Source organism: Cyclospora cayetanensis, unplaced genomic scaffold, assembly GCF_002999335.1.
Source record: "Cyclospora cayetanensis isolate NF1_C8 unplaced genomic scaffold, CcayRef3 CcayRef3_contig_71, whole genome shotgun sequence".
NCBI classification, from domain to species: Eukaryota; Apicomplexa; class Conoidasida; order Eucoccidiorida; family Eimeriidae; genus Cyclospora; species Cyclospora cayetanensis.
In genome coordinates, this window is record NW_020312712.1 from 121,765 (window position 1) to 148,380 (window position 26,616).

At 52.3% G+C, this 26,616-nt stretch overlaps 3 protein-coding genes across 3 annotated transcripts; 1 reads left to right on the plus strand and 2 right to left on the minus strand.

Moving 5' to 3' along the window:
- Nucleotides 1–1,872: 1,872 nt before the first annotated feature.
- On the minus strand, nucleotides 1,873–3,250 carry LOC113146880. The gene is made up of 4 exons (XM_026335536.1): nucleotides 2,670–3,250; nucleotides 2,423–2,526; nucleotides 2,080–2,143; nucleotides 1,873–1,924 (listed from the first exon to the last, which is right to left on the minus strand). The coding sequence occupies exons 1-4, from the start codon at nucleotides 3,248–3,250 to the stop codon at nucleotides 1,873–1,875; spliced, it is 801 nt and encodes a 266-aa protein (XP_026191321.1).
- Nucleotides 3,251–9,397: 6,147 nt separating this feature from the next.
- LOC34620212 (signal peptide peptidase) lies at nucleotides 9,398–13,213 on the plus strand. Its single transcript, XM_026335537.1, has 7 exons — nucleotides 9,398–9,756; nucleotides 10,168–10,276; nucleotides 10,744–11,100; nucleotides 11,536–11,652; nucleotides 12,150–12,335; nucleotides 12,693–12,868; nucleotides 13,129–13,213. The coding sequence occupies exons 1-7, from the start codon at nucleotides 9,398–9,400 to the stop codon at nucleotides 13,211–13,213; spliced, it is 1,389 nt and encodes a 462-aa protein (XP_026191322.1).
- Nucleotides 13,214–15,281: 2,068 nt separating this feature from the next.
- On the minus strand, nucleotides 15,282–20,481 carry LOC34620213. Its single transcript, XM_026335538.1, has 11 exons — nucleotides 19,953–20,481; nucleotides 19,223–19,638; nucleotides 18,536–18,906; nucleotides 17,963–18,227; nucleotides 17,649–17,735; nucleotides 17,403–17,454; nucleotides 17,227–17,293; nucleotides 16,733–16,814; nucleotides 16,420–16,546; nucleotides 15,728–16,135; nucleotides 15,282–15,592 (listed from the first exon to the last, which is right to left on the minus strand). The coding sequence occupies exons 1-11, from the start codon at nucleotides 20,479–20,481 to the stop codon at nucleotides 15,282–15,284; spliced, it is 2,715 nt and encodes a 904-aa protein (XP_026191323.1).
- Nucleotides 20,482–26,616: the final 6,135 nt, after the last annotated feature.

A 26,616-nucleotide genomic window follows, 5' to 3' on the forward strand; every position in this document is an offset into this window, starting at 1 on the left:
GAACGAGTTTATATATATGCTTACTTTGAAATAATACGTGCTACAGAATGCTATATTAAGGCAGCAGCCACGTTGGTGTAGGGCTGCCCTGAGCGGGGGAGTCCGCCCGCGCATATCTAGAGACTGTGCGATCACCCCCCGTTCTTTTCTGCGCTGTCGCGAATTCTCCCCATTACTTCTGCCCTGTCAAGGTTTGACTTGCTTAGCACGCTGAATGGAGGGCTATGGAACTCTGAAGGCGGCACGGGATGCCGAGGTAATAGTGGCAGATTTGCTTAAGGGGGCCGGATCCACAGCGAAAAATCGAAAGACCGCTGTCGGCGCGACGCCTGTGATGTTTGATTCGGAACGCGTACAGAATCAAGGGTTTGGTTTGTCTGTGGGTGCATTTAACGTATCACAGGGTACACCAAGACTTAGCGATGTATGTGTGTGTGTGTGTGTGTGGGTGGGTGGGTGCGATCCATGCCTTGTGCATCTAGTTTTAGATGCTCGCGCTGCTTAGAAAATGCAATGCACAGCTATGCAAACCCTCACTGTTCCAGCACACCCCTGTCAGGAACTCGGAGGAATGCCGGCCGGGGGAGACGCAAGTGTTTCGGGGGAAACGCAATAGCTTTCAGTTAGGCGAAGGCACTGACTCTGGCGCTAAGGGTCTTCCTACGAGGACCTTCGACAGAACGCTACACCTGACTCCCCCGGAGGGAACGCTATACCACAGAGAGGCTTCACTCGCACAGTAAGGCCCATGGGTGTTGTTCACGGGGTTTCCAGTGCACTGCTGCTATTGTTCATACCGCAGCTGTTTTTGCTTCGGCGGTGCAGTGCTGTTGAGATCGGTCGAGCACCGGCAACTAAGAGTCCTCGTCTGCCTTTGTCTGGGTGCCGGGTCTCTTAGCTCGGCAGTCAGTTACTGGATGCAGTCAGGAGGGGCTGAGAATTCAGGTGACTCCTTGGCAGCAGCGGCTTCAGGAAGGGCGCCACAAGCGCCACAGCCAGGAGCCGCAACAGCCACAGCGCCTGCAGCAGCAAGACTCAGTGAACGGCAGCAAAAGAAGCTGCTGTGGCGACAGCCAAAACACAGCAGGTCATGAGAGGGGAGGGTCGATCCCAACTGGGCCTCCTGAAAGCAGGTTCCCTTGAAGGGGACAGTGCTGTTTGCCTGCGTGGCTGTTTTCTTGTCTTCATTCAGAAATGCATCATTTAGCTAGTTCCCATGCATGCCTATGGCTTTGAAGTTTGCACGATATCCCTACGTCTGTGACTAGCCTGTTTCTCTCCGTGAAAGGGCCTGCCCGCCTGATAGGCCCCTGCTGGTTCTCCGGCTGCCGCCCTCAGAACAGAACTAAACGCGCTAGCGTCATCAAAGGGGAAGAAGAGCACGAAAGCGCAGAGCAGCAGAGAAAGAATCGCACAAGGAGGCAGGCCTCTAGGGGGTCTGCGTCTTGTGGTCGGCATCCAGCTGCAGTGCCTAAAACGGCATCGCAAGCCGCGCTGCACTGAAACCCCCAGAAGAGAAGGAGCGAAAAAAAGAGACTCAGCTCCAGAACACGGCATTGGGGTTTCAAGATTCATGATATGGGAAACAAAATGCACAAAAAGGAGTCGACAGCGACGCGAAGAGCACAGAACGAAGGTCCTAGACGGACGCTGCAGAATCCTGTACTGGGAGCAGCAGGAACCGTCTAGATAATGAAAAACGAAGATTGCAGGGACGCGTAGCGTTGCCGCGGAAACCAGCTGTCAAGCTGCGAGCCGCAGATCGCGTAGTCCAAGCCTTTCGCCCATAGGGCTTGAGTACTACTACACACCGTGTAGAACAGGCGTTCACCAGGCACCGTAACAGCTGGGGTGGCGTAATCCAGACGGTAGCTACTTGAAAAGGCGTTCGTATCTGTTCGCGTCGCTGTCGAATGGTCCGAGTCTGCGCACAAAGGATCGTCCCGTTGTGTGTGGATGGCATTCAAATTTACGATTCAGGAGATGCTCGCTCGCCGCCGGAGGGGGGAGAGTAGGAACTGGAGAGGCTCGTGCTTCAGAAGGGCTTGGTGGTGTTCAGTAAAGTTTAGGCTTCCGAACCTCTGGAAGAGACTGGTGAGCTTTTGTGCTGCATGAAGGTCATTGATGATAGGCACGGCGTTCGCTGCAGCGAAAAGCAGAGAGGCTCTGCATACGTAGGAGAGGCCATCATCGATCGCATGGGGAGGACTGCAAGGGGTTGAGATGTTTCCCACAGAATGAAAAAGCGTCTTCTGCGGCCACTCCTTAAAGGAAGAGAGAGACAGACAGACAGACCTTACAGCCTAGGAGCCTGCCCTCCTGTCTTGATGCGCCGTCGCGGGGGGCACTCTATCTATGGGGACAATAAAAACAACGTGCAGCCTACAAGGGACGGTTCATCACCTCCCTCTCCGTGGCTTACATGTCAGAACCTGGTCATCTGGAGTAAAGAGGACAACAGTTGGCAAAGAGCGAACTCCGAAACGCCGAATAAGAGCGCCATGGTTGCCGTAGGGTAGAGAGAGCCTGCATACAAGCACAACACCACAGGGCTGCAGCCAGGGGCCTTCCTGAGGCGTTTGTTTTCTCCAGGAAGTTCTCCCTCCCCCCCTTAATTTTTTGGAGACTCAGCAATTGTGTCGAGGCATTCTTAGATCCTTAAGTCCTACCAAGGCATCGTGCACGCGAAAGCGGCGAAATCTGCGGGGGAACGATCACACGGAACGTATACTGCCTCGAAGAGATGCGGCTGCCCCTCGTTTTGTTGCTGTTGGCGCAACTGTGTATACACGCGGCGCATCTGAGCAGCAAACGTGAGGCAGTGGGGGCACCACGAAGCACCAAAGAAGAGCGCTATATACTTTCCCTTTAGCTCGGTTGGTGCTGCGGGAGCGAGGCCAACAGCTTGAGCAGCGGCTGCCACCGCTTTGTCTACTGCGGCCTCTCCTGCTGTCGAAAAGCGTTCGACTGCCGCAGCTGCAGCCTCGCGCGCTGCTCCATGCGATGCCTTGAATTGCGCTGCTCCTTCGGCCGAACCTTCCGCGGCTAGGGGCGGAGGGTTGCTGCTGCGGAGGAGCAAAGGGGGCCCCCCTCCCGCGGCAGAGGCTGTCGCTGTGGCTGTCGACAGCTCTGCAACTCCTTTTTTCGAAGCTGCAACGTCTGCTGCCTCCCCTGTTCGCCGCTCAAGTGTGGGGCTGGACGGCCTAGCGGTACAAAGGATCGGCTCCCTGCAAAACCCGAAGAAGGGCATTTTCGTACACGCTTTGAGCCCCCAAATCATAGATTTCTAAATCCAAACGTCAACTTTTCATTTTGTAAGTCAAGAATTTCCTAACGATATGGACGGTGCCTCGGGCCTGCTGCCGGTAGGGACCTCGTCGGCTGCCATGACTGCATGCTGCTCCTCTGGAAACGCAAATGTTTCCTTCCCACGGCGCTGCCTGATGCGTCAATAATGTGTGTCATGCTGAAACGGGTTGCCAGGGCTGTGTTTGGCCCCTCGTTACTCATGCCTGCGCAGCTACCTCGATAGTCAGCTCGCTTGACTCAAAAAGGCGTTCGCCACTCCCCGCTGATCCTTTGCAATGCACTCAATCAACTTCCTAATCTTAGATCACGCTTCACTGCTTCGGGCTAGTGTCACTCGCAGTCCAATGTAGAGGGGGTAAACGGACGACGCAGGCCGGTAGCAGCACCGGCCATAGGTACACTTTTAGTGTGCGAACTGCCGTAACACTCTCTGCAGGCGTCCACATAAAAATTACGCTTGTGGCAGTTTCCACTAGTGCAGCTCTCTATAATAAGGGATTCATTAAGAGTTGGCCTGCCAGTTTTTAAGGGCTCTGCGCAAAGTTAGTCAGCTCATCCTGCGACGATGGACGCACTGTGTGCCAAGTTGACATATGCAGTCGAGTACGTATGCTCTCGGAGCTTTTAGAGGGTCCAGATCTGCTACTTGATAGCTGCTCCCTTTCTCTCTCATGATGCCAGCACCCTGCGGGACAAGCAAAAGGCATAGGAAAAGTCTGTGCAATCGACGCTTGATAACCTGCTTAGAAGCTTGCATATGGACTTGCAAGCTACGGCCCTCCTTAGAAAGAACCTAAGTATAGTGGCACACCGCCCAACGGGTAGCCACAAGAAACTCCCAAATCACAAGGATTGCTGAGGCGGTTTGAAAAGGGGCTCTCGGTTGTTTCTAAAAGACCTGTCCTCTGCCTCCTGAAAGGCACTTGGTCACGCAATTGTGAGAGCAAATGGCAGAGCCTCACGGCTACTAAGGTCACAAAATCCTAATACAGCGCAGACTGCTCGATGTTGACAGCAAATCCACTGCAAATGTACGCACCACAAATCCATGTAATCAAAGGCTCTATTTGCCCAGGAGTGAGTACAAAGTATTTACAACCAAGCCACAGAGTCATCTGTGGAGAACCTTAACTGCGAGCAGACGTGAGTCAGGGAAAGAGCGTGATGGTCACTCCGATATGATGTTGATAGCTGGGTACACCCTCTGGTACTCATGTCAATCTGAAAAAGCGTGCCCCCCTTGCATTGGATAATAATGCACCTGTGCAGAAAAATAAGGGCTTACACCTTTCAGAATAGCTCGTTTTGCCGTCGAATGAAGAAGTATGAACGGCGCTTATTGCGCTTACCGATTGCTTGCGCTAGCATGCAGTACACGAACACAAGTATGGTGCCTCCAGTTGCTCACTTCTTGCGTGAAGGAGCACTCGAATTACCAACCCCCAAGGAAGTAGGCACTCTACGCGTAGTCTAGCAGGTCACTTGACCCCAAATGAAGGTAAATGCAGATAAGTCCTTATGTATGCCATGAGATGATAGGGGTATTGCATCACCAGATTGATCCTGGGAAACGATGCCACAGTAGAGTGTGTCATGACTGTGTGCTATTCCTCCAGTGCTTAGCTTTGCAAGCGAACTGATCTTATTCAGATGCATGGCTGGAGAAGGAGTTAATAACAGGAACGTTTTCCCTCAGGTGGCTCCATGTGGCCAAAGTGGCATTGATGCCCACGGGGCCGACGGAAAAGCTATTATTATAAAATCCCGACTTGGCTTGCACGGATCGGTGCAAGTGGAGGCCACCTTGAATAACTGAAGAGTATTGAACTGCCGATTTCGCATATAGCTTGCTGCTCTCTTAAATTATTGAGGTGTTTGCTGTAGCAAAGACTCTCGCTGTAGATAATGAGGCCTAAATTGGAGACGTGCACTAGAGAGTCCCGCCCAGTGGCTACTTGAAGGCAGCATGAAAATCTGTACAGAGTGCCAAAAGGCTCAAAGAGATTGAACGTCAAAGCTACGGGTGCCACAGCTCTGGCCCACGTAGCACCCCTGTCATCCTCGTGCCTTGGCCCGCAGACCTTGGCTCTCAACGATGAACGCTAGTCCTGAAATGGCGCCTACTCATATGCTCCAGAGCATCTTGTAATCTCCTCCACACGACACAGAGTAAGGATCTTCAATCTAGGCTAATCGCGTACACACGGAGATCCAAAACTCGATGGCCGCTCTGTTCAATCTTAAACCATGCAAACTCTATCTTAACAACGAATCAATCTTTTCAGTGGTTTGGCAAATTTCGAGGGCGTTTCACAACGACGCACTCTCCTTTTTCATGCTTCTACGTTCTCTGGGCCGGCTGCTACACGCCTCCAGGTGAAAACCCAGCACTACCAGCACGAATCTTTGCTACGATGAGCGCTTCAGTAATCTAAGAGAGTAACAAGCCATATTCGAAATCAACGGATCACTACTCTTCAATGGTCCAAGGTGGTCTCTACGTGCACCCCTCCGTGCAGGCCAAGTCGAGCTTTTGAGATAATAACTTCCCCGTTGGCCCCGTGGGCATCAATGCCACTTCGGCCACATGGAACCACCTTAATACTATGGTCTCGTTATTCGCTGCTTCTTCAACCCTGCCTGCAGGTGAAATTGGTTTCTTGTAAGGCTTGACTATGGGGAAGTAGTGCACAGTCCTAGCAAAGTTAGGGGCACCAAAAGTTTTGTAGCAAAACCCTTATAGGGTCTTTTTCCTCCCTGTTCCTTCTAAGAATCGCCCTTCGTCCGTCAGGAGGCTCCAAGAAGGTCTATTCCATTCCCTCTGAAGAAGCAAGCTATCTTACATCGCTTCAGCCTGCGGCAGCTACTCTGCCTCCACGGCGATTTCCAAGGGGCTCTTCGCGTTTCGGGTGGCCCTAATAGCTCGGATAAGATCTTGGCGGTTTTCCAAGGCTTGGATGGGCCCCCACATCTCGGCTTTTCCCCGAAACCTTCTTGATTTTTAGAAAAATAAATTTCTTTTACTCCCCGTTCACGGTTTTTTGTCGAGTTCCTGTTAAACACCATCTATCACCAAGGCTTCCATCTTTCAAACTTTTGGTTGAAACATATCTTCTGGCCATGGCCGGTAGCGCTGCAAAAGGCAAATGCAATAAGCGGAGTGTTGCAGGATGTCCAGGAGAATTTATGTTTAGTAGGAAGCTTCGAGGATACGTTGCAGAGTCTCGAACGACCCACAGACAAGGGCCTTGAATTTGACTGTTTCGCGCGGCTGCATGAAGCGGACATATGCTCAAAATAGGTTGTCCTCAAAAACCGCCACCTCTATGTACTTTTGTGTGTCTGTAGCGCTTCTGTGCCGCCTCTGTTTGCAAGATAAGACCCACCGCGCGGATAGCCAGTTGGCGCAGGGCCCGCGTAGTGGGAGGTGAGAATGTAGGCTCAAGTTCATCAATAGTGTCTAACTCCATTGCAATCAGGGAATTCTTATCTATTAAGATAAACAAGAAGGATACGCCCGCGCGGTCATGCCTGTGTAGCTGCAGGCCAACTCTGCTCTGAGAAGAACGATAAATTGTTGCCGACCCGACACTTTGGGTGACAATGAGCTAAAGCTGCTCTGGTGTGCTGTGAGCGCACGCTGTCTAGCCGTTAGGTCACAGCGGCAAGACTCTTGAAAGTGTTTTTGATTGATTTTAAACTAACAGAAGAAGAGCATATCCTAGCACTGAGACAAGATGTGCCTCGCGGTGTGACACTAGAACAGCTGGCAGCTCACCACAACGTACTAGACGGCCTTTAACCAGATCAAGGGCGCCAGCGGCTGTTGTATTTGTACGAGTAGGGCTATCGTGTTCCATCTTACTGGTGGCATTCATTGAGGTAAAGACTTGAGCATGCCATCGCGCCCTGCTGACTAGATCCATGATGAGCACTAGGGTGACTTGCGCCTGTCGCTGGTAATTTGCTGAAAATCAAACATGCGAGCTTCATGGAGGATAATCTGGTCGCTGTGTACCGTGGCTGGAAGTCCACCTACTGCTTGGCGTAGCTGGGCTTGCCAATTCAGGGGGTACTACCTTAACAGCGTGCACATGTTTTCGTGAGACGTATATGCCCTGAGGTGATGTGATCATGTGCCTAATATATGACTAAATGGTGACATACTTTGTTGGAGGGGACATCGATGCGCCATAGCTTTTTGATGAGGACTGTGAGGGGAACTTGGAAGGGGCTTGCACTTGTGCTGTCTCCCCTGAGTCTTCGCGGCTACTGTATGCAATGTGTTGGCCTGCGCTGCTTACTAAGCGCTTCCAAAAATTATGGAAAACGCTGCCGGCACCGATACCACCCTCCATTACCACAAGGGCGTGAGGGCCATTTTTATGCAGGGCAGGTTCCTTCTAATATGTTGCATGGGCGTGCAGCAAACCCACGTGAGCTCTATACCGGTTGCGGTACTTTCCTACTGTTTGACTGGTTGAACTACAGGGCATCCTTAAAATGCCTTGGCAATCACGTCTCTGGTGCCCGTTGTGTAGTTGTTGCGTGCGTCTTTGGAGATTCACGAGGAAGTCAGGCCATCTTGTGCTGGAATGCAAAAAATCCTTGTTCATCTTAATCCCAATAAGTACTGCGGAACCTGGGGCTCTGTGTAAGTGGTACCCACCGTGGTGTAAAGCAGGTGTGTTCACTTTTCCAGATTCCGTATGAAGGCTAATAGCTGGTGGTGGTTACATACTGTAATCCGCTGTGCAACATCATATATCTTGATGCTTATGCATCCCGAGAGCTTTCACCTTCCCGCAGAACTCCGTCAATTGCGTTCTCTGATGCGGCTCTCTGTAGAACATGAAGTTTGTTAGTATTCATGCCGTGAAGTGGACGAGACTGCGCTTCAAGGCCTTCACCACTGCTCTACGATTCTTAGGCCGCTGGGATCTCACCCCATTCAAAACGCTCCCTCCGACCTCTCCGACGCTACAGGCCTAACTGCAGACCCAGTGCAAATTAAGTAGAAAGTTACTGACTGTTTCTCAAGCGAACTCTCGCCTTCACTTGCCCCCACCTTTCAGAGTTCCTGACGTTTTTAAAGAGCAACAAGTAGGGTGGGCGCAGCTGCGCCCTCAAAGCACTCCAGCAATTTACAGCCAGTTGCACAAATCATCTAATGCACATGCACATAACATCGCGTCTAATAGTACATTGCAAAAGTAAGCTGAACGACCCTGCAGACCACATCGTAGGCTAGCCCGCTATAACACAAGCAAGTTCGTTCCTACGAAAAGCTTGGATGGGGCTGTACATCTCATATTGAACTCCGCGCATTGACTACGAGGCACAGGGAGATTTTTTGAAAGGATACTAAACAAATTTCTGTCAAGTTTCGAATGGGTCTAGAGTTAAATGTCTCACTACTGAGACCTCTGAAGAAGCGGTGCATCACCAGTGTATGGCAAGGAATTACTTTATGCTACCTTTCAGCCATTGGTATACAAGAGCGGCCATAGCATACACGCCGTACTTACCTTTCTTAAGATCTACGCAAGTGTATCTAGTCCGCCCCTAATGCGCGAATTCCAGACTAAGCTCTCGTGCCCTAGGGGGGCCCCATGTAGGCGTTACGGGCGACACCCTGGAATGAAAACTGAGAGTTACCCCGGGAATGGCAGGATAAATGGCTTCCGAAATGCCTTTTTAGCGGTCCTCTTCATAGAATTTCTTTGAACACCCGGGATCTTTCGTGAAGACAGCAGCAAAAGTAGTAGCCGCAAATGCAGCAGCAGCAGCAGAAGCGAAGGCAAGGCACGAAAAAATTATCGGTGCGGTAGGGTATACACAGCTTCTTCCTAGGCAAGACTCGCAGATGGAGCAGCCAAGAGCAAAAACAACACCTGCTTAGAGGGGCCCCCACATTGGGGCAGCCGCAGGGGCCCCCGTGGATGTATGCGCCCAGCCGCTTTCTCTCGCAGCTCTTGCAGCGGTGGGTTTTTTTCTTTCTCTCCCGCTCCCTGCCCGTGACTGTTTCAAATTTTGTATTCGTGTCTGTGGTGTATTGTTTAATCGGAAGCAACACAAAGACCTCGAGATGTCTTCGTCTGCAACGGGAGACACGGCTGCTGGTTTTGCAGCCCCTGCAGAGGCAGGCGGCAGTCCCACCTTAGACTGCATCAGCACAAGCAGCAAGTGCCAAGTTTCCCTAGCACTCTTCTATGGCTGTTTCGCGTGTCTGGCGGTCGTCATGGCCGCTTCTTGGGTGTCACCTCTACCAGTGCTGCTGCAGATGGGGTTGTACACAGCTCCCATAATATACGTGGGTAGTCACTTGTCTCTGAAACAAAATGAGGTCGACGCAATCACAGGGGAAAAGGTCAACAGGGGCGAGTCCATGGACAGGACTGATGCGATGCTTTTCCCGGTTTTTGGCTCTATAGCCCTCTTCAGCCTGTACGCGTTCACATGGACACCATGGGGTAATTTGCGTCTCATTAAGAGCGCAACAACCTCCTTCCTGCATTGCATTTAGATCCACGCGAATGCAGCCGGCCGTTGCCGCAGAACTGCCACGTTGCTGGATACCTGACGACTAGGGGCGCTCGGGTGTATTACCATGGGGAGGCAGCTTGCGGTGTACATGGTCCTGTCCCGTATTCACATATTCGTAAACCTACAAATGTTTGCAAATGCACATGCACATACACATACCTTCTGGGGCTCTAGTCGTGTGTGTATGTGTGTGTGTATGTATGTAAGCGTGTGTATATGTATGATGTATCTAGTCTCTCTGGGTGTATACATGTGGATGTTTACGTGTCCGTGTGTGTAAGTGTTTTTTTGGAATCTTCTTTGCGTTCGCAGCTACCTCGCCTACAAGTTTTTGGGGGCGGTTTGGGTAAATATGCTTCTCACACTATATTTGTCTGGCGTCGGCCTCGTTGCCTTAGGAGAAACCATCTTTGCTGTGGCGGTAAGCAAGGACAGACAGACAGACTGTGGAGGAGGAGGGAGAAACTCGTTCCTTCTTGTCTAGGTCTATCTATTCATCTCTATCTGTCATTCTGGCTCGTGCCAGAATCCCCTCCTCAGTTGTCTCCCCTTATCTCTGTGCGATGCGTGTACTCTACCGCCTTTGCGTCTCTTTCGTCGCAATATATATAATTCATATTTGCATATAATATATCATATATATATGCATATATGGACCCCTCTGGTCGTAGGCCGTTTCCCTCTTGCTTGATAACGCGTTGCCTCCATGCCTTGCTAAGCCGCATCACTCTGCCATGACGAAGCCTCTAGTTGGTTTGCTCCTTTTTCCTGTGGGGTTCTGATGCGAGGCTGCTGAGTTTCGCCACTGGAGTCGCGTCTTACTGCCAGCTTTTGCGATTGCCTCTTACCTCCTCCCTGCCTCTTGCCCCCCTGCCTGCCTGCCTTCAGCGGCCCTTGTGCTCTCCATCTTTCCACGACGATAGCTGGTTTGTTGTACACCTGCCAAATCGCCTCCTCTGGATCCGCCAGTGGTTGGCAGGGGCGTCCGCAAAGTCTGAGCAGCCGCAACAGCAGGAGGGAGAGGAGGCCAAGGAGGAAAAGGGAAAAGGCGAGGACAAGAAAACAAAGGAGAAAGAGGAGGCCATGGAGGAGCCTCATGAACAGAGGGGGGCGGCAGACTTGACTTGGCGCTTTAGCCCGCTGTGGGTACTCTCGCATTTGGCGGCTTTGGGAATTTGCGGCTTATGGCTTGTCACAAAGCATTGGGCTCTTCATAACATCCTCGCCATTGCCTTCTGCATCCAGGTATGCCTCCTGCTTCGGCCTTTTTTCTCCGTTCCTTATGGGCTCTCTCTATCTCTGTATGTGATGCATATATATATCTATACAGATATGTATATATGCGTATGTATATGAATATAGACATATATGTATGTATGTATGCATATATATATATATATACATGTATATATATGTATCTATATATATATACATGGGCCTCAACATTCCTATATGTTTTGAGGCCTCGCTTTCCTCAATGCGTCATTTGCGGCTTCTTCGAATCTTTTCTTGGCTTTGTCCTTCCTTACCCATAGCAGCAACCATCACGTACTGCTGCCCTACTGCGCCTTTTTTGAGCCCTTTCTGGAAAGTAGCACGGATCACGTTTCACGGCTCTCTTGAGCGCTGCTGTTTGTAGCTGCTGCTGCGTTTTTCTATGTGTGTCGCTATCTTGCGCAGGCAATCGCCATAGTCAGCGTAGGGAGCTTTGGAGTTGCGAGCATCCTGCTTTGCGGCCTCTTCGTCTACGACGTCTTTTGGGTGTTCGGGACTGAAGTGATGGTGTCTGTTGCCAAGGTAAAGTGATTTAAATGCATGTGCTTGTGACCCCCTTTTGGCCGTCTATAGGTCGGGCTACTTCTGTTCTGTCTTTTTTCGGATAAGTGTCGTGGACAGCTCGTCCACGGAGTCTTCTCTCGCCTTCTCCCTTGCACCGCTCTTCAGACAGAGGTAGTGTTAGTTGCGTGTCTGCCCCTCTTCTGCCTCCATATTGCCCTTATGGCGTTGCTGCGCGCTGTCAACTGCCACCTGCAATGCGGACTCATGTCGAGATGACGTGTGTTGTCGCCTTTTTGCGTGCTCGGCTCTTCGGGTTGAAACACTTTAAAGAAGCTCTCTTTTCTTTAGGCGGAACTCGGAATCTCACATAGCCTTCTCAGGTTCCTCTGTTTCTTTTGACCTCCGTTTTTCTGCCTCTCCCTCGTGGCGCTTCATTCTGATGCCGCCGCCTTCTTTGCCCAGCTGCCTGCGTCACACATCTCTCAGGAGTGCTGTCGGCTCGGCTGTATATGCAGGCATTTGAAGGTCCTGCCAAACTTATTTTCCCAGTGCAGCTGTCGCCTCTCCAGTACAGCATCCTAGGCCTCGGTGACATCGTCATTCCAGGGGTCCTGATAGCCATGTGCCTTCGTTTCGACAATTATTTGCATCATCAACAACAAAATGCAGCCACAGAATCGCATGCAGTGGACATCCACCAGGTGCGATGCATGGCTAAATTCTACCTCTGTCTCCTGTGGTCATGCCCCTCTGTTCTTGCTTGCAGTCTACACACAAGAATTTTGCGCCTCCCTTTTGTTTGGAAGGGGGACAAGGGGGGACGGGGAGGGGGGTCAGTGAGCAGGCAGGCAGAAGGATCATGCGCATAATACACCCGCATATGCGCATGATCCTTCTGTCTGCCTGTTCTAGTGTTGTTGGCCTTTATTCAGCAGCTTAGATCTGTTCGCACAAGCCGCTTGTTCCTCCTTGCCGTCTAAATACCCTGCCCTTACGCGGTATGTATTTTGCACGTGTTGTGTGGTTTTGCTGCTGCTGCTGCGTCCCGTTCTCTGCAGCGCTTTGCCAAGTTCTACTTTTGTGTGGTGCTGTGCTTCTACGAATTGGGGTTGCTGACCACCGGAATCGTGATGCTTGCCGCTCAGCATCCTCAGCCTGCCCTCCTTTACCTCGTGCCGTACTGTCTCTTCAGCCTTTTCGGAGCCGCTGCCCTTAACGGAAAAGTCAAGGAAGTGTGAGTCACTTCGCGTCTTGGCTGCTTCTTGCGCTGGGGAAGGAAGCGGGGGAAAGGGAACTTGCGTTTACTGTGTCTGAAGATCTCTGCGGGGGCTGCGTTTTTACTGGCGGTGCCTGGCGGCTGCTGATGATGCCGCTTGCACCGACAAAAGTCCGCGCCAGCCAAGCGCTCAGCAGAGGCACTTGCCCTCTGGCTTAGTGCTTTTATGTTGGATCGACTTGTTGGTGCATCTGCGATTTGTGTGTGCTCGTCTGCAGCCTGGCGTACAAGGAGGAGGGCGAGAACACGGAGAGCTCTGCGAAGCCGTTGGCTCAGGACCCCACAGAAAAAAAGGAAAACTGAAAAGACACGCCTCAGAGATATATGCGGCTCCTTATGCGACTCATTGGAGGGCTAATTGTGTGGATACATCCATGTAGAATCAATTTTGCGTTCGGGTCAAGTTAAAGGCCCTTGCACGCATCTTTTTGCACGTGCAGCCTCTGAGGGATAGCGAGATGTGGAAACGGACCTTCATACACACACCCCACACGCATCTGCAGCCTACCTTCTTGTATATGTAGTATATAAATATATATATGTATACAGAAAGAGAGAGAAAGAGAAAGAGAGAGGCGGAGCGCCATGTACTCTGTTTAGCCACTTAGAGGGAAGCATCGTGTGTGTGCAACACGTCCAACCCACGCATTCAAGACGACAAGAGCTTATAGAGTGTGTATGCATATGTGTTGGCGCTTGCTTGCCTGCATGCATGTAGACATGCACTAGACGCAAATGCATGCACGCAAGCGCCAAGACATATTCATACAATCTATGTTATGCGTGCATGCGTGTAATTTTGCACGCGCGCTTCCATTCTCTCGCAAAGACAAGTAGCTCAAAGGCTCACTGTTGTAGGGGGCTTTGCTATCTCTAGGGTCGCAGCAACAGCCCTCCTACGCGGCCCTAGGCCTTGCTCACAAAATGCTTGCGAGCATAGAGGCGGCAAATAGAATGGGCTTGGCAGCTTTAGCCGCGGCTGCCTCTTGCCGGGCATCGCCTTCGCGAATCTCGGCAAATCGGCTCTTCTTTCGACGTATGATCTGATGTTTTCATGCCAACAGGGTGTACATGCTCTCGCGTTCACGTGTAGTGGCTTGTGGACGGTGACAGGGCGCGGAAGGCTTTTGGTGTAGATGCAACTTTGCGTATGTATCGCCGCGCGCCCCAACAAATTCACACGGATGGAGGGCCCTAGTGTTTTCTTCCCGGGGTTTGGCTGGCGGGGAAGCAGTGCCGCTGGGAAAATCGTGGGTGCGTGCATGCATGGACGTATTTCGTGAATTATTGCACGCATTCACGTCATGCGAAATGTCCTTAGTGGTAGTGGCAGGACACGCTACAAGACAACAAGAGGCCCCCGTACCGCGTAAGCTCCCATCAGTGGCAATACCGAACCGAAGCAGCTTTTGCAAGGACTCGCCTAGCGCAGTGACATCCCCTTCCTGTGCCCGCATGCGGATGGCGCTTGACTCCGAATGCTGGTGCTGCTTCGTGCCCCTGTATCGCTGAGCTTTGCGGGCTGCCTTCCATCGTTGGCTCCGTCGGGGCCTCACCCGTCCGACGGGCGCTCATGCGCATAAAACTGCCCAGTGTCCAGCCAGCTTTCACGCCTTTCCTATCGTGCATTCCACACAGTCAGCGGCACTAGCCATCTACAAGTGCGTATGTAGAGGACTGCAGAGGAGGCCTAGATTCGGTCGAAAAGATGCCGCAGAAAGCGCTTTTTACATCAGCCACTGGGCTCCACGTGGGTATTGAGAGAGGGGGAGGGGGAAGAGAACTCGCTTATTTACGTCTTACTCACAAGAACCGGTCTGCTTCCTATCAGCGATTCAGCAGCCTAGGGCAACAGTGTACCTCGAGCTGCGCTGCCTGCCAGTCGCCCCAACGGCGGGGTGTACACAGTATCTGGCCAGCGCCATAGGCGAGTGTATGCCAAATAGTAGTGGCGATCCGCCCACCGTGCAGTTGCGAAAAAAAGAAGGTTCGTCAAACCAAACAAATATGGTGCCAAAGCTCCGGGTCTCCCACAATAGGACGTGCCCGACCCCTTTGCCATCGGGCAGCTCTTTATAAAACACAACACGCACCAGACTTCCTGGTTAAGCCCTGTCGCAGGCATTGCCTCAGTCGGCTCAGAAGCAAGCCCCGGGAGGGGGCCATGCGCAGAGTGCATATAGGCTCGGTCAAGAAAACACAGCCTCTTGCGTGCAAATAAGCCGCCACGAAAAAGACTGCTGCGCCGGCTGCCCCTCCGAAATCATTGAGCGCGTTTGCAGGAGGCACTACCACCCAGCAAAGAAAAGGGGATTTTCGTAAGGCCCCTTAAGGTGGCTTATTCGGTTTGTCCACTGCGAGCGAAAGTGCGCTACGCAGGGTAACTACCACCATGAGGTGCACCAGTTGCCTCTGCGGCGGGGCCTGCTGCTGCGGGGTGAAAGGCACCACTCCTCCCAGCAGCAACAGGCCCTGCCACAGAGGCAACTGGTGCAGCCGGCAGAAGCTTAAAGGATTCAATGGCTTGCAGAGCAGCCAACCGACGGTTGCGACGCGGAGTCACCACCGCTGACTGGACTTCCTGCAGAGCTCGAGTAGCAACAACATCCGTTTGTGCTGGTGCTGGCGCCGTTGCAATGCTTGTGTGAGAAGCATCCGAGAGCAAGCGTCCATCGGCATAGCCTTGCAAAGGCGAGGACCGGGCCTCCTCAGGCGTTACTGCTGCTGCTGCTGCACCACCACCACCATCGGAGAGAGCAGCGCTAGACGCTGCTGCTGCGACTGGCCTGCTGCCTGGCAAGAAGCAGCCGATAGAACTCCAAGGCTTTGAACAAGGCTTCTTGCTGCTGCCCCATGACGTGAACACCTCGCCGCCTTCAGGCCGACGTACATATGAGGTGTCAAGGCTCCTGGCTGCGGGGGGGTCGGATGCTGCTGCTGCTGCTGCCGGTCCTGCCGCTGTACCAGCTTCTGACAAGCAGCCACCGGCAGAAGTTGTCTGCGATGTCGATGCGCACATCTTAGGGCTGTTGCTGTTACTCTTGCTACTCCCGCTACTGCTCCCATCTGTATTCCAGCAGTTCGAGTGGTCAGATTCGGCATCCTCCTCCGAAGTGCCGTCAGGTAAAGGCCGCTTGTTGAGTGCAGCTGCACGACGCTGCAGCTGGAGATGCATTCGATGCCGATCCGCCATCAGGTGCTCAGCAGAAGAAGTTGGAAGAAGCTCTGCGCACAAGGCCGCACAACAACCGCACGCAGAAATCGGATGCCTAAAAGCACCCACCCTAAAAGCCGCCCTGCAAGACACTTTTAAAGATCTAGGCGCTCTCATTGCCTCCCGAACCCCGAAATTCTCTGCATCTGCCTGCACCGCTGTCCTATACATGATGGATATGCCCCTTCATAAAGGGAGGGGAAGGGTTCCGCAGCCTAGAGCCGCAGAAGCAGAGCACTGCCCCCCCGAAGCCGTTGTGCTAGCGCTCAGGGGTCCCCGGCGACAAGCTGCGTACTGCATGCATCAAAGGAGACAACGTCACACGCTGAGACAGGGTTCAAAGGGCCGCAATCGTCATTAACTTTAAGGCCGCCAAAGCAGAAGATCCGTCCGCCGACCTGCCATGCCTGGTGGCCTACCAGCTGCGGCAAAAGAAACAACAAACGGGGGAAAAACGCAGAACCCATGCCCTCCTCCCACAAAGCATTACCGTGCCCGCAGCAGACTTGCGCATCTCCGAAGCGAAAAAAGCAACCGCGCAGCGCAAAACAAAAAGCAGCAGATGATACAGCAGCGAAGACCGGCAGCACATGCCGTCCGCGTCGTACGGCAGGCATGGGGACGTGCGGGAAGCAAGCGCTGCGGTGGGTTAGAGCATCGTGAGAAACGATTGGTGAAGAGACAGCCAAGCTGCAGCAGCACAGCGCAACTACGTGAAGAGACTGACAAACGCAGCGGCAGCAAGCCGCACGGCACGACCTAACAGGGGCCGTGACACAGTATGCAGGGTGCGCGCAGGAGGCGATTACCACCACCCTCCTGCTCCATCCGCAGTCTTTACGCTGGGAAGCAGTGTGTGAAAGCCGGCAAAAGCCATTGAAGCGGAAGCAAGCAGAGACTTCAACAGCGCTTGGAAAGAGGGCGTGCCCACCAGAAAACGCCATACGGCAGGAGGGGCAAGCAGCAAAAAAGCCCGGGAATAGAGGGAGCAGCAAAGGCGACGCCAGAAAAAAAGTTGCGAGATGAGGAAATAATAAGGGAACGCAACAGAAAGCACCCAAGATGCCACGAAGAGAAGGATAACAAGTCGGTCTCTGCGTACGGTGGCATCGAAGAGCGAACACGGAGGCCTCCGGAGAGCAGCAGTGTTGATCCGGCGCACACGGACGCTGCAGCAGGATATCGGGCAGAGCAGCACGCCAACACAAGTCGAACTCCAGTACAGCTGCAAAGGAGCAACAAAGCTGTCGGGGAGACAAATTGAGCCGCGCGGCTTACCGTGCATGAAGCGCTGATCTGCTGCGTTGGCAACCCGCACAGGGAGGAGCGACTGAGAGAAAGGCAAAGAAAGAAAGATTCAGCAATGGCACGAGCATATTTCGCGCACCATTTCGTCTGCTGACAGGCATACGACGCCGCCCGCTAGAGCTGCTAGCACCAAGACTGCTGCTGCACGCGCATGGGACGTCTGTTGATATGGCCTGTGGGGCTGCTGCATGCGTTGCAGCTGGGCACAAGACTTACATGCCTCCAGTGACCCTCTGCATCTCTTTGAAGGGCGTAGTGACGCGCTCTTGGCAGTACCACAGACGTCCAGCCCCCCGCAATCACCTGAACCGTTCCAGACAGCAAAAAAAAGTCTGCACGTCGGGCAAGCAGCTGAAACAAGGCTTGCTGTACGCACACGGGAACCCGTCTGTGTCCAGCCAGCCGTGCCCGATTTTGAAAAGGCACACGTCTTTGTGCGCCTTTCAAAAATCGCCCTTATCAATAAAAAAACACCCCGAGTTCGCTGAGCACCCCCGCCAACGAGCTTCAGGGACAGATGTTGCACGTACAATGCAGCACGACCCATCATTTGTCGTCTTGACAAAGACGCTGCACGAGTGCAAGAAGCGGCCGGGGGGCCTGAGAGGCGAGCAGGCACTGAAATCTAAGGCAACCCAGCACAAGGCGACTGCAGGCTTCCGTTGAACTGCTGCCGCAGTGTTCGTGGTGCCCTTAGCCACCATGGCCGCCGTGTTTCCTTCGGGAGCCGCCGACTGCGAGCCGCATTTCCAGTCAAATATATCCAACACCCACACGTCACTCAGCAGTTGACCCCTAAGCCAGAACACACACGCACAAGCACCAGCAGCAGCGGCAGCAGCAGTCGTTACCCCCGTTTTTGTTGCAGCCGCACTAAGCAGAGGGACGCTGTACACGCTGCAACAGCGGCCTCACACGCACGCACGTGCAAGCGCACGGGCTGCTGGGAAGGCAGCAAAAAGGCAGCAAAAAAACAGCAAGCCTTGCAGCACAGCTAGAACCAAGCCCAAGGCCGCATTCAAAAGGCTCAAAAAAGGCACTCAAATAGGCGAAACTTCGCATGCACCAGCACAGGCAGCAGACGACACGAGGCCAAATATTACCGCTCGTCTTTCCCTCCGTGAAGAATGAGATGCGGATCTGCATACACCAAAGAATGGCCCATCCTCGGTGAGGGCCTCTTGCCAACGCACGGCGGCATCCGCCACCGCAGCAACGGCGGCGTAATAGTGCTGCTGCTGACGCAGCTGCTGTTTTCCTTGCAACCAGGCTCTCCGACGTCACCTTCTTGAGCATCGAGGGGCACCGTGATGGCTGCAGCGGGAGCCTCTGTTGCCTTACACTCGCCACTTCCAATTGTCGCTTCTGCTCGTGCTTCAGCTGCGGCCGTCGAGAGGGCGAGAAAGAGCAGCTCTCCAAGGATGCACACCGGCACGTGCAGCGAGAGTAGCTGCGTCACCTCCAAAAGGTAAAGCTGCGCGAGAAGCGGGAGAGGCACACACAGGAATCGGCAGTGGAGTGCCAACAGGCGTCCACCCTGTATTTTCTGAATAAAAAATGAAGCATGATGCGCAAGCATGCGCGCGAGCAGCCCCACAGAAGCACCAGGACAGCTGGTGAGAACAGGAGCAGCCGTCAGCTAAAGCTGCAACCATACGTCCAAGCCTAGCAGGAGGCAAGCGCGCAGCAGACGCAGTAGCTGAACCAGTAGCATCAGCAGTAGCATCAGTAGTAGCACCAGCAGTAGCATCAGCAGCAGCATTGGCAACAGCTGAAGCAGCCATCCTCACTTCATCGTTGGCGAGAGTGCCATCTGCCTTGCGGCCTCCAAAGACGGCAACGGCTGCGCACTGCCTCTCAGCGGAAACAGGTGCAGCAGCATGGTGAATGCGATGCTCCGGTGTATCTGCAGCAGCAGCAGCCCCAGTGGAGTCTACACTACAGGGTGTGCTCGCAAATGGAAGCCTCCACCAAAGCCAGTTGCGAGATCCAGCAGAAGCAAGACGCGCTAGGTAGGCCTCTAGCCAGTCTTTCTCTAGAGTCGTTCCCGCAACTCTTTGCGCGCCGCTTCCCGATGTTGCTGCCGCTGCAGCTGCTGCTGCCGATACCGCCTGTTGCAGCAGCGGCAACGGTGTCTGGCGCAGAGACGCTGCAGCCTCTGCTGCGGTAAATCCTAGGAAAGCGTCTTTTGGAGCCTTCGTTACTTCTGCAAGGGAAACACTCAGCGAGCAGAAAAGGCGGTATTGAGCCGAGGCCACGAGAGCAACACACGCGAAAAATGTGGTAGCAAGAAAAGAGAGCGAGAGAGAAAGAGATAGATAGGGTGCCAGAGAGAGAGTTACAGATAGATAGGGTGCCAGAGAGAGAGTTGCAGATAGATAGAGTGCCAGAGAGAGAGTTACAGATAGATAGGGTGCCAGAGAGAGAGTTACAGATAGATAGAGTGCCAGAGTTTAAGAGATAGATATAAGGGGAGCACGGGATGTCTGCAGAAAGGCCTTTTCTACACCAGCAACGCACTTTCCACGATCCTATGGAGCGGCTCATCGGGGTTCGCTGCTTGGGTTGCTGCTGCGGCGGCAGAGGCGCAGCAGCCTCCCACCATAACTGGCCTCACAAGAGAACGCATCCACAGGGAGTCGTCCTTGTTGCGGGTGCCCCCAGCGTTGCCAGCGGTGTGACTACTGCTGCGGAATGTGGCAGAGTGTGGAGGCGGTTGCTGGTGCTGCCTGAGCGGAGAAATCTCCGCCTGCGGCAGTGTCTGTGGAGCTGCCGTAGGCATGGGAAGGTTAAAAGGGGTAATTGTGTGACCGAGGCGCGGCCGTGGAGCATGCAGCCGCAGCGGACAGGAGTCATGTCGCGGCTGCTGCTTGTGCTGCTGAGCGGAGGTTGTGACGGCTGCGGCGGATGCCACGTAACACAGGTCATCATGTGCTGGGGGGGGAGCTGGTGATGTTGCTGAAGGTGAATTCGTGCCTTCGATGAGCCCCCCCGCGGATGAGGCATCCGTTGGAAGAGCCTCATCGGCAGCCGCGTAGTCTAACTCCATGCCCTCTAGAGCAGAACGGAGGCGGCGCTGTGTCTGTTATTTGTTGCTGCTTCGGCCTTCGGGCAGTTCCTGCGACTGTTCTCCCGCGGCTGCAGAGATCGGAAGAAGGGAATAGACGGGCGTAGGGAGGGGAGGGGCAGGGAGAAGGCTAGAGGCGCTGTTGCCGAACTCGTTTGCCCCCATGTGCTGTCGGTGTTGCTGCTGAGTCGCGGATGTGTGAAATCGCAGGCCTGCTCTGCTGCGTAGGCTTCCCTGGGTGGAAATTACAAAGGCCTGGCGTTTTCTTGCTGCCTCTGTGCCTCCTTGGTCAAAGACTGAGAAAGCTGCGACTGTTTTTCGTAGGCTTGATAGATAGGGGGAATTACTACTGCAAATGCCGGTGCTTTAAGCGTCAAGGCAGCAATGCGGCAGCCGCTGGATTTGCCGGTGCTCCTTAAGCTAGTGAACGCGAGATCCCACACAGGAAGTGCTGGCGCCGCCGCCTCTTACTTCTATAGTGGAAACCCCCGATGTTTGGCAATATTGCAGCTGCAGGAGCGGCCGCTGCCCGCAGAGTAGCAAAAAAGACCTGTTTAAACGGCTTCAGAGCCTCCGCGCAGTTTCTTGCATCAGTTCCTCTATGCGGGACCCTCTTCTGTGGATTACGATTTACCACGCGCAGTTCACCAGTAGTTTTGTCCATTCTAAGGACAGAGACTCTAAGAAGGCTGCTGCAGCAGCGCAGAAGAGGGGGGCATACGCGTAGCATCGTGCGCTGCTGCTCGTGCCTGCGCTGCGGCGGCAGCAGCAATCGACAAGACCCTTAGGATGACAAGGCAGCATGCAGCTGCCCCAGGAGCAGCTGAAACTCATATAATGGTGATGCGCGGTGATGTTTTCCTCTATTTCTTTAATTGTGGGTGCCAGCGGAGGCTTTCCCCGCTATGCTTTCTCTGATGCAGCGGGTTCCTGCTCTTCCTGCCCTGCTACTGCATACCGCGTAAGGCGTACAGTACCACTCGACGCGCAGTGTTGCCCAAAGACATCTTCTTGCAGGAAGCCTGCTCCCAAAAGACGCCAGATCATCTGTAGGAGGGGCCACATAAGACCGCAGCAATCATTGGAGCAGAGCTTCCTGCCGCGAGGAATACGCTGCGGCTTCCTGGCGCAGCAGCAGCAGTACGCACCGCAGCACAAATTGCCACGGCTGCAGGGTTCACACATGCAGAAGGGTCATGAAATCCGCGTAGAAGCAGTTGTGCGCACAAATTCAGTGCAATCTGTGTGGCACAAGTACATATATATGTGTTTGTGTGTGTGTGCATGCATGTTTGTGCGTGCAGGGTGGTGGAAAGGGACCATAATGGCTTCAGTGGCAGAGGGTCGTTGTGCCCAGCCAGAGGCCACGTCTGGCAACAGTCCTAGTACCAGCAGCAGCAGCAGCTCTCCCAGTCAAGCCTCCTCAGCTGAATCGCAGTACGCAAAGCAGCAGCACCCACATGGGGCTGCCATGCGGGAAGCAGTAAGCCGCTCCCTCTCTTTCCCGAATGCACTTTCTCTAAGCCGTTCGAATCCGAACCATAGTGTCCTGATTTTCAGACCCGTTGTCTCTCTGCATATTCCCACGCCGATCAAACAGCGTCTTGCTGCCGCCACTCGCCCCTTTCTGCAGTCTAGTGCTGCTGTTCGGTTGAAGACTCCTGCTGATTGCCTGCGTATCTGTGTGTCTTTGTGGGTGGGGGCCGGGGGTGTACACAGATGGTTTCATGTGCGGGGCTGAAAGAGCAGTATGACCGGTGCTTCAACCATTGGTACCGACATCACTTCCTGCAGGTATGGCTTTTCCTGTTTCTTTTCTCCGTTCTCGGCCACCTTGCGCGAACCCTTGAAGGCCTGCTGCCAGCTCCACTCGTTATTCCCTTGCCCCTCAAAAATAGACCCTTCTCCCACGTTGTTCTACTGGAGTATTTCTCTTCTCCCTTCTTCAACGTGTTTGATAATCTTTCGTGTCCAGATCCAAAGCGTCTTCGGACTTTGGCGTCTGACCACGTGTGCCACCTTTCTTCAGGGGGATATGTCGCGCAACTGCTTCCACTTCTTTGCAGACTATAGGCTTTGCATCTCTGAAGAACTAAGCCAAAAGGGCATTCACCAAGCGCAACAGACATTTCTCTGAGCCCTAGCATCCCATTGCACCTTAGGTATCCCTTTTGACGCATTGAACCTGGCTGGCTGCCTGTGGTGCTGGCCTTTCTCTGTTCTTGCCTTTGTATGCTTCTCACGCTTCTTGCTTCGATTTCTGCCTCTACCTCTCGGATGCCATCGTTTGCATCTGCTCTCAGCCGAGCACCCGCCCCCTTCATGTGTAGCGCGAAGGTGGCTGTGGCGGTAGCGCAAACAGCGTTGTTGCGTGCAGCAGCACTACCAAAACTTTTTAAACCCCGGTACGAACAGCCGCAGTCATGGCAGCTTGCGATGGTGCTAAGCGTGTAGGTCTCGCGGATTACTCACAAACATGAGAAGAGCTTTAGGAGTAGAGGACCTGCTTCTGATTCAACGCACCGTCCTCCATGCAGTGGAGCATTTGAGTTGTGCCGGCATGTCATTTGAGGGTCTTTACTTTCCCTGCACTCTCCGCTGGATGCTCAACTAGCACATGCAGCAAGCTAAAGTTCGTGTATTAAGGTTCAGAGCTTTGGGATTGTAGGCGTTTTACAGCCAATGCATGGAGAGCACAACTCAGGAAGCGAACTGATTGTATGATATACGCACACGGCAAAACCAATAGCGTAGCGGACGGAACTACACGATTGGTTTCACTTGCACTACATGAGTTGTATCTGACTAGCAACTAGTGAAGAATCGACTTTTTGGTTGGCCAGTTCATACAGCATATTTATTGCAGAGTAAAATTTGCTCGACACCAAGTGACACAAAGTTGTGTGCGTCTGGAGATCTTCTGTGCAACGTGGTGCGAACGCTCCAATTGCTTAGAGGGTACAGCCAAGCACACCAATCTGTTCCTTTCCCCAAGTTTCGGAACATTGAGGAACTTACGCAGGAGGAAAGGGGAGCTCATTTAAGAAACAATAGCTTTTCAAAGTTTGTACTGCTTCGGGAGTTGAGTATATCCCTAACAGAGCTTTTTGTTGGGGCGTTACAGAACGAAGTGCGCTTATTTTGGTCTAGTTTCAAGTAATCCGCGGGAAACAACACCTACATTATTTCTGTGCCGATTGCCCCCCTTGTTCGAATTTACTGCTATGGGCTTATCTCCGGTGGGGGAGAATAATGTTGAGTGCCTGCTGCTCCAGTGACCGCTCTCACTTATACTTCGACCTCCAATTCTGGAACTCAGCCAAGGTTCCACATAGTTGGGCAAGCCCCTCTCTCCGGTCTGTTTGCTTATATTTACAGGACGTGCTGTAGAAGCTTGTAACCAGTCAAAGTGGTTTCCTCAGTAGCAACTAATCGCCTTTTGACTACGTGCAACAAGACATGACTCTCCGTGGCACCCCGCAAACTTGTTTATCCGAAGAAACTTTGTTTTAAAGTACGGTGGAGGTCTACACCCTTATCCAGCCCCTTACGCCTGCATACCCAGATACGTCTCGCCGGGGTGTCGAGAACCGTTCCGGATGTATCTGTAAAGCGTTGTTCTTTTGATTAGCTTGCAGTTCAGGACTTTGATCGATAATGTGTACAGCGCCCCTAACTAAACACCATCTGCTAATCAATTCCCTTGGTAGATCTAGACAACAAGCGGAAACGCATCAATGAACGGCAAACAGCATTGTAACTCCCCTGAAACTGATCATCGTGTGTGTTGCTTGTCAACCCCTTATGCCAGAGTTTCAGCTTTGTCACGTCAAAGGACGTGGTCTGAGGCCTTGAATACTATTGCTGTTAGTGAGATCATGTTGGGCATCCGCAACTGAATTTTGGTGACACCTTCTGTTTATACAGAATTCCCATGACCTCTTCAATTAATGTTGCACGGATCAGTACCAGCTCCACATGCTATTGCTCCATTAAGGTAGAGAATCATGCCTCTTGCGGTCACGTAAAGGAACTGTTAGGGTGTGTTAGCTTGGAAGGTACTTGGACTATCCCTATAGGCCAACGGCTTTGTCGTGTGTCATGTCGCCCCCATTCCATTTTTAAATGCAGCATTTTAGGACTCAGCTAATAGTTTCACCACTCCTTGGTAGAATTTCTTCCCAAGGCAATATTCACAACTGAAAACCTTTGCTTCATAGAAGCTCTCTTGGAATGTTAACAGTTGATGCAGGTGCGATAGAACCGATAGGTACCCCCAGTAATATATCAGTAAGCTGGGTAAAGTTTTCCAGCTTATCTTCCTTCCCCACGATCAAAGAACGTGTATTGGCATGTTGCACACGGCGAAGATGCATTTGATTCACGTGGTATATTCTGACGCACGAAGGACATCTTCTGGAGCTTTAAATTTTGTTCGGTTCAATGATGAAGAACACTGCTTCGGGGAAGCTACAATTGTTGTGGAGCACGAGAATGTTTTTCACTTCTTCGCGGTGAAGCTTTATTAACGAAATAGCTCAGACAAGAATGTATAGTGACAATCTTTTCATCGTTCCCGCCAAGGTCACCCCAGGAAATACAGAGCCCCACAAACCCAGCGTAACACTTGAAAAAACCTTGGTGAATGTTTTTAAGAAGGATTATTCCCTTTCTTTCTTCTCTCTTCTCAGAATTCTGGCACAAGGGGAAACGGACTGCTCCACTCTTACGCACTCCAAGGAGACTGGTTGCTGGTCTGAACATCTTACGCTGTGGCACACAGCATTTATCTATATCGTATGAGGCTAGCTTCATCACCTGATAAGTAGGATGTACAAACAGCCACACCAAGTAGTCAAGTATATACTACTTTTTGATTGCAGATGCCTGGTGGAACAGAGAGCGTGGCAGTGTAGCAAAGCCCGCTATACTTACAGCCTTTGGCGTTCTTCATTGGCTTAGTTCCACAGCTTTTGTTTCTGTATCGAGGGGAGTTTGTTGTTCTTTCAAGCTGTCTCCTGCCCAGCTTTCCCTTTTTGCCCCAACGCTTTTCGCCTGGTGAAGTACTTCTCTCCGAGTTTCGCTTGACCCCAGAGGTTTGTGCATTCTCGGGCAGCTCCAGCTAAATTTTGAGGAACATTGGAGCTAGTTTCCCTTCTGTGCAACATTTTTCTGCAGTAGTGTCTCTGTTCAACTTCTTTTTTAGTCCCCCAATGGGTACAACCTCTCTGTTAATTTTGGCATTTCACATTGGCCAAGTAAAATCCTTGTTAGTTCAGCTGCAGCTAGGTCTTAATTGCTACTGAATCGTCTTTTTTTTAGGCCTTATCGACGTATAGCTTCTCAGCCTCCCATATTTCGTCTTGTCATGCGTGTAGTGACTTTGTGAGTCACAATTTGCATTGTGTCGCTTGGTGGAAATCCATTATAACGCCTACCGTGGTAAGCCAGTGTTCTGACTGCTGATATCGAAGAACACTGTGAAGTCTTACGCGCAGTCCTTCATGCAAGCAAGCAATCAGGGGTATGATTCTAAATGCTGAAGTATGAAGTGGTCCCTCCTTACGCTCTGTTCTAATTCCGCTGACTAAGGATATGGGTCGTACCAAGCCCCTGATTCGCCTGCTGTACTCTTGTTTCACAGAAAACTGCTCAGATTGTAAAATTTCAGCTCTCAATCAAGCTGAAATGCCATGTTTGCTTGTAACAGTAGGAAGAGGGATGGAGGTTTTGTTCCTCATAAGCAGCTACATTCTCCATAGCAAGCACAATAGGGCACAAGCCGTAGCACCCTAGAGAGGCCATTGGACTAGGGTGACACTCCCCTGAAAGAGGCTACTAGAAAAGCAGTAGAAAATGCTTTATAGCTGCACGTTTTGAAAACTCCTTCCTGTTTATGGCTTCCTGAACCCTTTTTTAACTTTGAAAGCTGGTCCATAGTTAAAGCTGAATGTCCTGCGCTCTTTAGTACCCAGAGAAAGATGCCTTCAACCCATAACTGTCATGCCTCAATATACTAAGTGTACGACCAAGGTGTCGATTTACATTAGCACTTCATCAAAAGCTTCCGTAGAGAGACACTGAAATACATCGAAGTTCTCCATTGGGAGACACCTA

Bases quoted from the DNA above. Each gene is read 5' to 3' on its own strand.
- LOC113146880 (XM_026335536.1), bottom strand. From the start codon at position 3,250: ATGCCCTTCTTCGGGTTTTGCAGGGAGCCGATCCTTTGTACCGCTAGG. The intron at 2,527-2,669 runs GTAGGACTTAAG...GCTTGTATGCAG, and splicing joins TTCGCGTGCACGATGCCTTG to GCTCTCTCTACCCTACGGCA. The intron at 2,144-2,422 runs GTAAGCCACGGA...TTTTCGCTGCAG, and splicing joins AGATGACCAGGTTCTGACAT to CGAACGCCGTGCCTATCATC.
- LOC34620212 (XM_026335537.1), top strand. From the start codon at position 9,398: ATGTCTTCGTCTGCAACGGGAGACACGGCTGCTGGTTTTGCAGCCCCT. The intron at 9,757-10,167 runs GTACGCGTTCAC...TTGCGTTCGCAG, and splicing joins TCTATAGCCCTCTTCAGCCT to CTACCTCGCCTACAAGTTTT. The intron at 11,653-12,149 runs GTAAAGTGATTT...CTGTATATGCAG, and splicing joins TGATGGTGTCTGTTGCCAAG to GCATTTGAAGGTCCTGCCAA.
- LOC34620213 (XM_026335538.1), bottom strand. From the start codon at position 20,481: ATGGAGTTAGACTACGCGGCTGCCGATGAGGCTCTTCCAACGGATGCC. The intron at 19,639-19,952 runs GTGCGTTGCTGG...TTTCCCTTGCAG, and splicing joins GCTCCATAGGATCGTGGAAA to AAGTAACGAAGGCTCCAAAA. The intron at 18,907-19,222 runs GTGAGGATGGCT...CTTCTCGCGCAG, and splicing joins GCACTCTCGCCAACGATGAA to CTTTACCTTTTGGAGGTGAC.